The sequence below is a fragment of the Miniopterus schreibersii genome (genome assembly GCF_964146895.1).
Source record: "Miniopterus schreibersii genome assembly, chromosome: 3".
NCBI classification, from domain to species: domain Eukaryota; kingdom Metazoa; phylum Chordata; class Mammalia; order Chiroptera; family Miniopteridae; genus Miniopterus; species Miniopterus schreibersii.
In genome coordinates this window covers 12,229,808-12,243,765 of record NC_138103.1, presented here as the reverse complement: position 1 = coordinate 12,243,765, position 13,958 = coordinate 12,229,808, and the positions used below count along the sequence as shown (strand labels likewise).

Sequence of the window (13,958 nt, the reverse complement as noted above, 5' to 3'; positions counted from 1 at the left end):
ATGATCTAGTAATGAGTGATGAATGATGATATTTTTCTGTTTCTGAAATTGAAAAATTAAATATCTGTGGGCATTTAGACCTTGGAAGGAGAATTAAAGTAACTATGGAACAAAGGCAGAATGCAAATGTGTTTCTGTGTATGATTACAACTATAGTACTTAAAAGCAAAACACTTAGCAGCTTTTTTAAGTTAAATTTTTATTGATGCATAACATATACAAAGAAAAGTACCCAGGTCATAAGAATACAGCTCAATGAATTTTCACAAGTGTGCATACCGCTTGACTACCACTCAGATCAAGAAAAAGAACATTACCAGGAAGAAGCACCCCTGTCCCCTCCTGGTGACCCCCACCCTGCATCCTAGGCATAGATTTTTTTTTTTTAATTCTCACCGAGGATATTTTTTCCTTTGATTTTTACAGAGAGTGGAAGGGAGGTTGCGGGGGCGGGGAGGGGGGAAGAGAAACATTGATGTGAGAGAGACACATCGATTGGTTGTCTACTGCATGCTCTCCTACTGACCGCTGGGGATCAAGCCTGCAACCCAGGTACTGTGCCCTTGACTGGGAATCAAACCCGTGACCCTTTGGTGCACAGGCCAACGCTCTAACTGTTGGGCAACACCAGCCAGGGCCTAGGCATAGATTTTAAATAGCACTGAAATACCAAAATGTTAACAAACCCTGTGTTTAGCTGGTAGAACCATGACTAACCTTTGTTTTCTATTTTTCTCTATGTTTATTTATATTAAAAAAAATTTTTTTTTATCCTCACCTTAGGATATTTGCTTTTCAGAGAGAGTGGAAGGGAGGGAGGAAGGGAAAGAGAGAGAGAGAAACATCAATATGAGAGAGAGACATCGATTGGTTGCCTCCCGCACGTGCCCTGACCAGGGCCAGGATCAAGCCTGCAACCGAGGTACGTGCCTTGGCCAGAATCATACCTGGGACCCTTCAGTCTGCAGGCCGACGCTCTAACCACTGAGAAAAACCAGCTAGAGCTGTTTTTCTCTATGTTTTAGTCTTTCTTCTCCATGATAATGAATTATACTATATTTTACTCTAATTTTCATTTATGATTTAATGTCCAGCTGTTAATAGTCATAAATTGGCTCTTGCATTTAGTCACATAAAATTCCTCCTTTTGGAACTGGCCTTTGCTATTTGAATTTAGGAATAGGGCCATCACCTTTGTTCCTTCTGTAGTAGAATAAGAAATTCGGGTTATAGATCGGAAGTAATTCTGCCATCTGTGTTACAGATCTCTCCTGTTGCAGGGCAGCCCCGTGGTTACTAACTGTAAATCTGTGTGCTAGGACTCTCCCTTTTAGGCAAAGGTAAAAGCAAACATCACAGGCTGTTCCTCTTTCCTTCCTGTCCTGGCCCACGCTTTGCTGCTCTCCTTCTCCATCCAAAGTGAATTGGTCTTTGCCCATCACTAGAGTTAGGCCACACTTCTGGCTTTGGTCACAGCATGGCAAGAAAAGTGACAAAACCAGTAGAACAGTTAAGGAAATCTAGACACATTGCCCATTTCTACCACAGGGATTTACATGTGTGGTTGAGCTATTAAGATGACATTAAGCCTTGGTGATGTCTACTCATAAAGAAGATCTGTTCTGTGTCACCACTTTGGAGAAACAGAAAGAAAGGTCCTAACCCCATGAGATGGACTCACACACAGAGAGAAGGTTTACTTCTCCTACTCTAAAGCCAACCAGAGGTTGGAGGGGCTAGTCATAAATCTGTTTTAGTTATCTAAAATAAAGTTACTTTGTTTAGTATTTGAGATTCATAATAAGTGAAGTGTGGTGTGTCTTACCACAGAGGCCTTTTTTTGTTCCTGGTTCACAGCATTGAGTCATAGAGCCTGTATCAAGGATCCCACAAACTACCCAGACCTGATAATTCACTAGGACAACTCAGGACTAGGCACATTGTTGTACTTATAACTATGGTTTATCACAGTGAAAGGACGCAAAGCCAAATCAGCAGAGAGAAAAGGCACATGAGATGGAGTCTGGAGGAAACCAGGAGCCAGCTTTGAAGAGTCCTCTCCCAGTGGGGTCGTACAGGACATGCTTAATTCCTCCAGCAATGAGCTGTGACAGTGCATGTGAGATGTTGTCCTCCATTTAGAGACTCAGTGCCCAGGCTTTCATTGGAAGCTGGCAACATAGGCACCCTCTGCCTAGCATGCACCTAAATTGCAGGCTTTCAGAAGGAAGGCAAGTGCTCAGCATAAAGTGAGTTGTTTGTGCAGTCTAGGTGTTGAGCCCCTCTTACCAAGTTCTCTGATGTGAGCCTCAGGCACCTCTGCCAGAGGCCTTTCTACAGATGGCAGCCTCTGATCTGGGTTCACTTTTTTCTTTTCTTTTCTTTTCTTCTTTTTTTTGTTAATCTTTACCTGAGGATATTTTTCCCATTGATTTTTAGAGAGAGTGGAAGGGAGGGAGAAAGACAAGAGAGAGAAACTTCAGTGTTGGTTACCTTGGAGGAAAGACACATATTTTTCATTGTTTATATTGTTTGAGATTCTTACAATGTGTAACTCTTAAAAGTACACATTTTATACTTTTTAAAAATATATTAAATTGTCTTAAGTGACTGGCAAAACAGAACTAACTCAGAATGGAGGGAATGGTATTTTGCCAAACATTTATATAGGCAGAGAGAGGTAGAGAACTTAGAAAAATTCTTCGTAAAATTATTAGTCTTCCAAAACTAAAGTTGGATTAGAAATCTAAAAAGTGAATATAGGGAAGAATGTTAAATTTCTTGGGTATGATAATGGTGTGGTTATGTAGGGAAATGTCCTTATTCATAGGAGGTATGTACTGAAATATTCAAGACTGAAGTGTCAGTGTCTGCAACTTACTTTCAGAATGTTCCTCAGCATGTGTGTGTGTGTGTTGACAGAGGGAAAAAGCAAAGTGGCAAAATGTTAACTGTTGAATCCAGGAGAAGGTTGTATGGAGGTTTGTTTTGCCAGTCTCTTAACTTTTCTATAAGGTTGACATTTTTCAAAATAAAAAGTGGGGGGGGGGGGAGATTTTTTAGAACCAAAGAGCTTCTGAAAAGCAAAGCAATTACAAAGCATTTATTAAAGAAATCAGTTCTGAAAATCAGTCTTTATCTCTCCATGTCTTTAGCCAGCCAACTAAACAGAAACAGGTTGCTTTGCAGCTGCAGGTTGTTGAAGGTTTGAGCTTGACAAAATTTTATGCAGGATGCTGGTTAGCTGGACTGTTTCAGAACCTGGAAATACTGAGAGTAACCTTTTCTTTAAAAGATGCATCTAAGAAGAGACCTCTTTCTCTCCTCTTTCCTCTCTAGTTCCGAGAGGAATCCATGCAATAGTTCATTGCTGCATGACAGCAGGAGACCAGCCAGCCTGATTGGCCAGGAGATGATTCTCGTCTTCTTTCTCTTGCTCTTGTTGGTCTGGTTCCTGAATCGAGAATTTGAAGTCAGCTACCGCCTGCACTACCATGGGGATGTGGAGGCAGACCTTCACCGCACCAAGATCCAGAGCATGAGGGACCAAGCCGACTGGCTGCTGAGGAACATCATCCCCTACCATGTGGCTGAGCAGCTGAAGGTTTCCCAGACCTACTCCAAGAATCACGACAACGGGGGAGTCATCTTTGCCAGCATTGTCAACTTCAGTGAGTTCTATGAGGAGAACTACGAGGGAGGCAAGGAGTGCTACCGGGTCCTCAACGAGCTGATAGGGGACTTCGATGAACTCCTGAGCAAGCCAGACTACAGCAGCATTGAGAAGATTAAAACCATTGGAGCCACATACATGGCCGCATCGGGGCTGAATGCCACACAGTGCCAGGATGGCAGCCATCCACAGGAACACCTACAGATTCTGTTTGAGTTTGCCAAGGAGATGATGCGTGTGGTGGATGACTTCAACAATAACATGCTGTGGTTCAACTTCAAACTCAGAGTTGGCTTCAACCACGGACCCTTGACAGCAGGGGTCATTGGCACTACCAAGCTACTGTATGACATCTGGGGAGACACTGTCAACATTGCCAGCAGGATGGACACCACAGGAGTGGAGTGCCGCATCCAAGTGAGTGAAGAAAGCTACCGGGTCCTCAGCAAGATGGGCTACGACTTTGACTACAGGGGCACAGTGAATGTCAAGGGTAAGGGTCAGATGAAGACCTACCTTTACCCAAAGTGCACAGACAACGGGATCGTGCCACAGCACCAGCTGTCCATTTCCCCAGACATCCGAGTCCAGGTGGACGGCAGTATCGGACGGTCTCCCACAGACGAGATTGCCAACCTGGTGCCTTCTGTACAGAACTTGGACAAGACATGTCTGGGTTCTGAGAACAACACGCAGGCCAAGGACCCTCACCTGTCTTCGAAGAGACCCTGGAAAGAGCCTATCAAAGCCGAAGAAAGGTGTCGATTTGGCAAAGCCATAGAGAAAACTGACTGTGAAGATATGGGGATGGAAGAAGCCAATGAACTCACCAAGCTCAATGTCTCAAAGAGTGTGTGACGCAGCACCTGAATGCTGCCCGCGGTGCTCTGTTCATCGAAACAATAATATTTGTATTTGGCTGTTGTGCGTTCCCAGTGCCACAGTTTCCATCCCCAGATGTGGTGTCATGTGGTCATTGCAGCCCTAACCTCTGTGTAGATCACAGTCATTCAGGGTTCGTTTTCATGCATTTCTTTCCCTTTCTCCTGTTGGAGCCCTCTCCCTTGAGTGTAACCGGTCAGCAGCATGGAGAACAAGTGCCTTTGGGGGCTGGCTGTGGCTCCGGAGTCTAAGGACAGAGGCCACAGGGTGAGGTCATGGCATTGGGTGTTGTTGACTTTTAAGACAAAAGCTGTGGTTGATACATTTTTGTTGCTTTTTCTCATGAGACACTTTTTTTTTTTTTGCTAATTCAAAGTTTTTGAGGGTTTTTTTTTATATACATAGTAGTGTTTTCCAGTGACCTGACCTTTCTGTATAACACATACGCACACACACTTGCATTTATGAATCTGAGATCAAGTGCCAGTAACTCACTGAGGGAACTCAAGGGGGGGGTGGCGTGGGCTGAGAACAGCAGTCAGCGGGCTGGCCTGGCGCCCCTCCCTCCCCACGCCTTCCTTCCAAAGCACCCAGGTCCTTGTGGGCTGTGGATTCCAAAAGCTAACTGGTAACAAAGCTTGGGAACCTAAGCCTCAGGTATTTAAAAGCTGTTTTTATTCTGCCCTCGTGCCGAGGAGTCTTCCAGCCAGGAGTGAAGGAACTTGTCTTTGAGGCTGACTTGTCTGAGAGGGAAGTGAAAATAAATGTCGGAGGGTTGCATTTATTTATTTATTTATTTATCAGGAAACGTGTTTTCAGGGAGGGGACACCAGGTCATTCTGCTGAAGGGAAATAGACTCTGGGATCTGCTGAAGGCACACAGCAGAGGATGAGAAGTTGTCTGTTAGTGCTCTAGCCTATTTGGGCCACCTCCCCCCTGAGGGGGCCAAGCAGGACTGCAGTGGGCATGACCAGCGCTCTGGGTCAGAGAAGCTCTACATCACTGTTTTTTAAAACGAAGGCGCTACTTCTGCCCTGCGTGATGCTGGGCGAATCAGAACCCACTGGGTATGAAGCAGGAGGTCTGGATAGAGCACAAGGGCGGCAGGCAGTGCCAGCGCTGTCTTGGCCTTCGCACGTGCCAGAAGTTCATCCTTCCTGTTCTCAGCCTGCGCAGGGCCTCTCTGTGGCAGGACTGGGCCTGGCGAGTGAAGGCCAGCCTCTCTAGATGGAGTTCTTGCAGTGGATGCTGGGACAGAATCATCTGGATGCAAATGAGGTATTAAACCGGGGACAGTGTAGAAAACCTAGGAAACTCACTTCTGTGCCCTTTGTTGCCAATCCTCCTTATAATTACGTTTTGCCACATGGAGTATGAACTTTGTGTAGAACTGAACTCTGGCTAGAGTTGCCTTGTCACAGTCATAGTTATTTTTAAGGTGACACTAGCATACAGCTCCCAGGATAATTTGAGGACTAGCTCCTTCTCTGTTTAAGGTCTTCACCGACATGCCCTGTGCATTTGCTTTTCACCGGTAAATCTGTGTATAACTTTCACATCTGTGTTAAGTCCCGTTATTATTCCTCCCCAAATTCGTACAGAATCTGCCATCTCTGGCATCATGAAATATTGATTCTGATCAGCCATCTTCCCAGGGGACATGCATGGGATGACCACCGGCTATACAGCCGTAGCCAGGACCCTGATGTCCTGGGGAATTGAGAGCATTCTCAGTGACTAAGATTTTCCTTCAGGTTTTACTATTTTACTATCACTTTGTTCTTCCAATGCCGGAGAAAGAATGGTTCTGACAATACCTCTTGCTTCTAAAGAATGTATTCTTATAAAATATTGCAGAATTTTTATTTTACTTAAAAAAAAAAAAAACACTACCTGATGCTCTCCTTGTCTGTAAGAATTGTGGGCGTGTTCGGGGTTTCTTCCATCAGTATTAAGGCCTGTGTTTGAGTGTGGCTCTGCTCCTCTGCCTTCTCGCTCCAGGCTCTGTAGCTTTGGTGGCACCTAAGGGGCTGGGTGGTTGCCTGTGAGTCACCAGTATATCTGCTGTTCTGCTCAAAACGTGCCCTGCAAAGTTCATCTCTGCACATACTTCCTCCCTGTCAAACTCTTTTTTTCCTTCCCCTCCTACAAAGGTGTTTATGATTCCTGACCCTGGGAATCTGAGAGGCTGTGAACTGCCGGGAGAGAGTCAGACCATCTGGTGGTCTGGTTCAGCATTGTGCAAACTGGAGCCTTTGATGGATGGCTCACCCAGAGTTCAAAATTGTCTTTAAAAAACGCCCTGAGCCTTCCTAAATAACCAGTTCAGCTGTGCTTTCTGGTCCTTCCCAGTTCCCCACTCTGAAGCATACCTCATCGTGGAACCACAGAATCTCTGCAGCGGAAATGCTGTGCATCTCTCCCAGTTGGCATTGAACAGATAGTTGCTGAAGACAGATGGGTTTCTAAGCAGCAGGTTCAAGCACTACCGATACGACGGATGCATTCTTCAGAGTGGCAATACCTCTTCTGAACTTAGGGCAGGAAGCAATACTTCAGAATTGAATGTGTGTAAATAGTTGCTTTGAGTCGCAATTGCTATTTTCTTCTTGGCCCCAGGTCAGATCAAATTATATATATGTATAAACAAGCACATAATTTTGTCCAATGCAAACAAATGTAGAGCGTCATTATTAAACCCTTAAGTAGCTTGAAGAGTCGCACAGATTATGCAACACCTGCACACGACTCCATTAACACTGACTTTGCTTGAGGAGACACCTGCACATTTGCACATGACATTGAGAGCCAAAGGGCCACGTGCTTCCCGTTGCGTGGGCTGTAATAATTTGTAGTTTCCAAAGATACATCTGCGTTTGCATTTCTAGATTTTTGAGGTAAGCATTTTTTGGTTGTTTCGGAAAATCACATCATGCCTAGAATCTGAAATTAGCAAGAATCAACTGTTTGCATTTTCCATCTTTCCTTTGCTCTACTCTTGGTAAATTGTTAATTTTAGTAATTTCAAAATGCATCCACTGAAGAAATGGACATTAAAATATTCTAAAATCTAAATATTTGATGCCTGGTATTTCCTCATTGAAAAGATCAGTACCACTTCAGAGATTGGGGCACCCTTTGTTTCCTGCAATTTGTGGCTAAAATAGGAAGATTTGGGGTTTTTTTGCATCATGACTTTGAAAACAAAGCAACTGAAAAAACACCCCTATGTGTCCTGTGGGATTTTAATGGACATATTTGCTACAGATAACTTTGGTTGAGACGTATTTATTTTTACATAGAACTTAGAAAACAAACGAACAAAAACAGGTTGCAGGACTAGTTTTGCTTGTGATGACATCCCTATTAGGCTTTCTAGATAGTTTTCCTGCATTATCTTAAGGAATTGACTGAGAAAATAAAGTAGGATTTCTGAAAAGATGTGCCCCATAGCCTCTCCCTTGCAGAGTTCCTGGGATGCCCGTATCATGGGAAGGTCACAAACCAATTTTAGAATCTTTGAAGTCACAGAGCTTCTTCCCAGAAAAACACACATGCCATTTATACATATCATAGGGGTTCGCGACACCTCCAAATCTGGAGCCAAACTGAATCTGCTGGAGTTTAGAGCCTTTTCCTATAAAGGATTTTTCCTGGTGGGTCCAGTATTTCTGAGCAATCAGCGCACATAATCGATTCCCTTGTAGACTCAGTGAAGGGAAATCAAGATGCGGCCTGTCTGTCCTTGCTCATCCGCTTGCAGGGCTCAAGGCTCTAGGTGATTCTCTGCTGGAACTTGGTGCCAGTGAGGACACTACTCAATGGGGGCGTTCCTTCCTCCTGAAATTTGCTGCAGGCTTTCCTCAGAACCTTTCCAGAGGGGAGGGAGTAACGGTCTTTGCTGCATGGAAGGTCTTGTGAGAATGTGGGTCTCTCTACTAGAAAGAGCACCCAGGAGCTTAGAGGGTTTCTCAGACAGCCCAGAAAGTCAGCCTCTAATGTTTGCAGTAAGTCTCAGAACTTATCATTTGTGGTTTCTCTTTCGTCTAAGATCTTTCACAGGTGGTTGCTTTGTTCTGCTGTGGTATCTGTCGTTGTGCCCCCCTGGAATAGGCCCCAAGTTCCAGGGTAAGGAGGCTAGCTGGGGGATGAGATGAATGAGAGGAAGTGATTAAGAAAAAGTACACACTTGCACACCATATACGTGTAAATTTAAAATCTCCCCAAGTGTCTATTTTTATACAGTTCCTTTGTAAAAAATTGTTTTCTTCAATAACATGACTCCAAAGTGTTGTTACTGTATATTAGAGTAATTCAAACTTGGGGAATTCTCATATTCCTGCTGAGCCTGAAAGTCGGAAGGGGAAGTGAATTAAGCAATCGTGTATCGAGCAATCTGAGTGCCTCCTGAAATCTGTCATCAACAGTGTCTATTAACCTTTTTCTGGCTCACAAAGCCTTTGATAATTTGATGAAAGTTGTAGCTCCTTTCTCCAGAAAAAAATGCACATAAAAATAAACCCTCTTAATGTTATATACAATTTCAGGAGTTCCTGGATCCAAATAAAATTCCCTTGATTTGCAATTACTAAAGGAATGATGATTTTTAATTAACTGTGGGCAGATCCGGTTTCTACGTATTTCTGGACTCTTCATTGGGAACTTGATTAAAAGTGTTAATGCTGCTTGTTTATATATGTGTTTCAATCAAAATTACATTTTAGCACTTTATGTCTTGAGTTACCCAAATATATTTGAGGAGTCATCAAAGAGCTTTTAAATACATAAAGTTAGTCAAATTCTTTCCAACAGATATGTAACATTCCGCCAGTATTTACTCACAACCTACTATGTTCCAAATAATTGCCAAAGCGCTCTTTATTTAGGTGGTTAAATTTGCTTCAGTACTTGAGAATACTTGAGGAACAAGCTGTGATTAGAAACTGCTTTTCATGATGGCTCCACCATTATGAATTCCACCAGTAAACTGAAGGGAAGGTGAAGACACCTGGGGTCACATAGTGACATCCCTTTCCATATTGACTGTTTAAAATGGTGGCTCCTTAGTATCTTCCGTAACCCATTAGAGATTATTTTTGTGTTTATGGTCTTATGGATTGCCTAGCCTCTCAAGAAGGAGCAAGAGATGAGGCACTTTGAGAGAAAACAACTATACCAATATTGTGTTGGACCCTCAATGAGAGAGGGGCCATTCCACATGCAACTCATAAGATCATACGTTTTATTTTTAAAACGGTCCTCTCCTGATGGCAATTCGTGTCCCAGCACGAGGTCTCTCCGAGCTGGATGGAACAAAGCACTGGCTTGGACTGATTTGGCTGGTGGCAGCTTTTCAGGAATAACCACCCTGCAGAGGGTGTTCCTGCTCTGAGCAGCGTGGTGGTTGTAAGTCTCTGCCAATCCCATCCCCGCCCTATGCCCTGTCGTGAGCGAGGCAGCCCAGCTCCCAGCACTCTCCTGGACTGGGTAGCTCTTTCCCCACCTTCTTCTGACCTTGATCATCTCAGAAAAGAAAAGCCTTGCCTTCTCAGTTGGGAGAGTGAGGAGTGGTATCAGAAAAGAGGAGTTATTTGGAGACTTGTCCGTGTGACCCCGGGAAAAGGAAGCAGAATGGGAAAGGGGGGCGATGTAGACTTGTATATTCTGCTTGGACTCCCTTGGGCGTAGACATCCTGTGGCCGACGCAGACCCCAGTGGCTCACCACCCCTTGCTTCTAGGACCAGCACCTCGCGTTCTCCCCGGCTTCTGTCTCCCAGGTCTCCAGAACTGGCCTCTGGACATCTGACCTGGGACCGGCCCTTCCCAGCTCTGTCTGTTGTCATGGGTGGCCATTCTCCAAGGACACATGTCCTCACCCCCATTCCGCCATTATCTTTGACCTCCCAAGTAGGTTTCAGTACCACGCCATCCTCATTCCCTGACTTCAGGAATATGGGTAAAACTATAGCAATGTGATTAGCAGATACTTTATTTATTCTGAGAAAGTAACTCTTAAGAACCCCTTTTGTGCTCATGATGCCTCATCCAAGTAGGTAGGCAGAGGTGTTTTTTTCTGTACAACAGTCTTCAAAGCTCAGGTTCAGAGCCACTGAGTGGCCTGTCCAGGTTTAGCTCGTCCATGATTTCCAGCTACACAGCCAGAAAACAGAGCATGCTGCAAATCCAGATGATCTAACTTCTTGGCCTCCCCCTTCCTTTGCCAGGAAAGAACAAAGAATCCAGGTGGTGGAATGGGACGCTGCACATTCAAATGGTGAGAGTAGACAGTAGTCAGCAAGTGACCAACAAGGTACAATACCTCTTCCCTTCTCTCCCTCTCCCCTTCTTTTTGTAAGACTGGCTACTTGAATTATGTGTTAGATATTTAAGTTATTACCTAGTGTATGCTTAGAATGGAGAAGTTTTAAAATTATTCAAGTATCCATATGGACTTGTGCCCGTGTGCTAACAAAGACCATCAGGAAAGAGAGGCAGAGTTTGCAACACGCTGGTGCCTTCAGAAAGGTTAGTGTGAAACACAGATTATGTTGGTGTCCTGTACTGCCTTCCAGTTTAACAGCAATAGATCATGTACCTTTAACACAAAATTGTTTTGTTCTAATTATTTGTTACACAATAAACTTTATTATATATAATATTAGGTCATTTTAAAAGCACCCTTATCACATATATATGTACATCTCCAGTATTTCAGGGACATAGTAGAGAGAGGGACAGAAAAAAATGGCATGGCCATTTAACTTGAAATAGCATAGAACATGATTTGTAATTTCCACATCAATTTGGGGACCTTGAGTAAAAAATGGACTGTTGACTATTTACAGAGGACTGAGAAAGCCAAGAGTTTACTTTTTAGAAGCAAGTTTATAATGGGATGTGGTGGTGGAACTTTGGTGATTTCGGTTTGCCAGAATAATATACCTTTCTCAAGAATACAGTCTTCTGATGGTATCAGCTACATTTAGAATATTCGTTTAGCACCGAAGAATATGGCTGAATATTGTCCTTGGTCTCCCTTATATTAATTGCATGACAAGTTGTACTTTCCAAGAATTTCAGTCAATTACTTCCATAGATTTCTCAAGATCCTGATCTACTATGACACTGGGAGAACGTTCAGATTTGTTTGTATGCTTTTTAATATTGAAGAATGTTATTTATATGAACTTTCAGGAACTTAATACAAAAAAGCCTAAGAAAATAAGGTGAAACTATTTTTAAAAAGAGATGTGAAGCAGTTATCCACATAATTTAGGGTAAAAGCATCCTTTTTCCAAAAATATTTCAAATGGGACAAAATTTATTGAATGAGTGTATCGGATGAGTCACATGGATAGTGGTTCTTCAATTCATTTTTCTTACGTAGCCAGGACAGTGGACCACTTCGATCCTTCCAGAATCTTACTTGCAAATTTCCTCATCTCCTTCAATTGTCCATTTTGTTGGTAGAATTACAATAGGCTCAGACCTGCGTGCTTTGAGAGAAAACCTAGTGTGAGCCAGTGAACTAGCCATTCAATCGTTTCCAGAACTCCAAGAGTTTGTGTTCCAAACAGGTGGCTTCTGTCACCACCACAAACACAAGACCTCTGGCATCTATGCCCATAACAACAGCCCCATGGATGACTTGGAGCAGGAGCTCTGCCAGTGCCGCGTGAGTGTCCAGGGTGCGCTGAGACTGTCTCAGTGTGGAGGAGACTGGCTCTTCCCCCAGTTCCTCTGGGGGCGAGGAAGCAGCCTCTGACCCCAACACGGCGCCACCCTCCTGCTGCTGCTCTGGCTTCTTGGTGAATGGGTGACCTCATGTTCTGCTTGTAACACTCTTCTTGGTCTGCACCTCATGCCCTGGCCCAACTTGAAATGCTCCAAGCCCCTTACCATAAACCGCCACCAGGTCCGGGCACCCACCACCCTTAGGAAAATCGTCGGTGCACCCCTGTGGTTTCAGCCCCAAGCACTGCCAGAGTGGCGAGCTGGGCATTCTGGGCCCGATTCAGGCTTAGAAAGGATCTTCATCCCTTGGCTCCTGGGCTGGCCCAGCAGCAGTGATCCAGACTCTCAGGCCAGCATGAAACCCTTAGAGACCCCAGCCAGTCTCACCAATGGTCCTGGGGTCCCCAAGCTATCTTTGGACTTGGGGGAGGGCAGAGAGAGAGCAGAGGACCAGCTGGGAATGCCCAGAAAAGTGGTGTCAAGGAAGTGCAGTTCAACACTCAGCGCAGCAGGGCTGGCGCTGCAGCCCCTAGCCCCTCAGGTGCCATCAGATGGGGTGTGCCAGCAGGGCCTCGAGGTGCACCCTCTTCACGCTGACATTCAACTGAAGCTCCAATAACAGCACACAGATGAGCACCGAGTGAAAAACCCAAAGCCTTAACATCCTCTCGGAAATCCTGTCGGTTGCACGATTTGTAATAGGATTTAACTGTCCCTGAGATGATCCAGTTATTACAAGCAACCTCCACTGTCTCAGTCCACGCAGTCATGGTCGTACCAAAACCGATTCTGTGAGGTCCCGAGCAGCAGCGGCAGTGGAACATGACACGGCCACATCGCCGGCCAGCTTCACCCCACGGTTACCAGAGCAAGCGTCCTTGCTGATGGTGTTGAATCGCCGCGAAGGGGCAACATGGTTTGTTCAAGCAGCCTTTTGACTTGTGGAAGGTCATATATTACATCCTAAAACTGACATTCTTTCACACGGGCTGACAGAGGCTTCCTTTGCATGGGCATCGAAATACAGGAAGAAGTCACAGAACATTTTAATAGTCTTTCCATTCCAAAGTATGGATGGCTTTCTTTTTTAATCATCGTATTTCCTATACGCTGCTTGTGATTGTTTCTTTCCTCCCCTCCAAACCTTCTACTCATCTACACTTTTCCATCTTCTATTTTCCAGAAGATAAAAACACTGCTGAGAGCGGAGCTCTAAGTTTTCTCTCAGTTAAAGGGAAGGAGCCTAATTGTAAATAAAAAATAAGAAACTGCTCATGTTCTGTCAACAACCAAACCCAGGAAGAATTGTATCTGCGAAATACATATCTTTATATGCAGATAAAAGCACATTAACTTTCATTCATTAATACAGACTTGTAATCTATTGTATATTAAAATGTTTTACTGTATCAGAGAAAACTTTATGCTACAGACTGAGAAAAGCTGGGAAAATATTTCAAAAATACAGTATAATTAACTCAAATGCTGTTGTTTGTTTATTCTGGGCTTGGCACAATTTCAAGTAAAAATTGTGCTCAATATAAATTAACCAGAAAATTAATTTATCTGCAAGAAACCAGAAATTTCTTTTTAATGCAACACCGATTCATAGAACCGGTCCGTGTGCGTGCATTGTGCAGTCCAAGGGGGTCACAGGCTGGTGGCTG

At 44.1% G+C, this 13,958-nt stretch overlaps 1 protein-coding gene across 2 annotated transcripts in view; it reads left to right on the top strand.

The window, feature by feature from the left end:
* The window catches only part of ADCY9 (adenylate cyclase 9), a 122,625-nt gene extending 113,488 nt beyond the window's left edge, over positions 1 to 9,137 (top strand). The window contains exons 11-12 of one of the 2 annotated variants that reach the window (XR_013998496.1): positions 3,340 to 5,834; positions 6,909 to 7,627. Coding sequence is in view for 1 of the 2 variants with exons in the window: in XM_081133126.1 (XP_080989252.1) it covers positions 3,340 to 4,531 (1,192 nt within the window). In the remaining variant the exon portion in view is untranslated. Of the gene's footprint in view, positions 1 to 3,339 lie in introns of both variants that reach the window. The other variant, XM_081133126.1, reaches the window with a different exon arrangement.
* Positions 9,138 to 13,958: the final 4,821 nt, after the last annotated feature.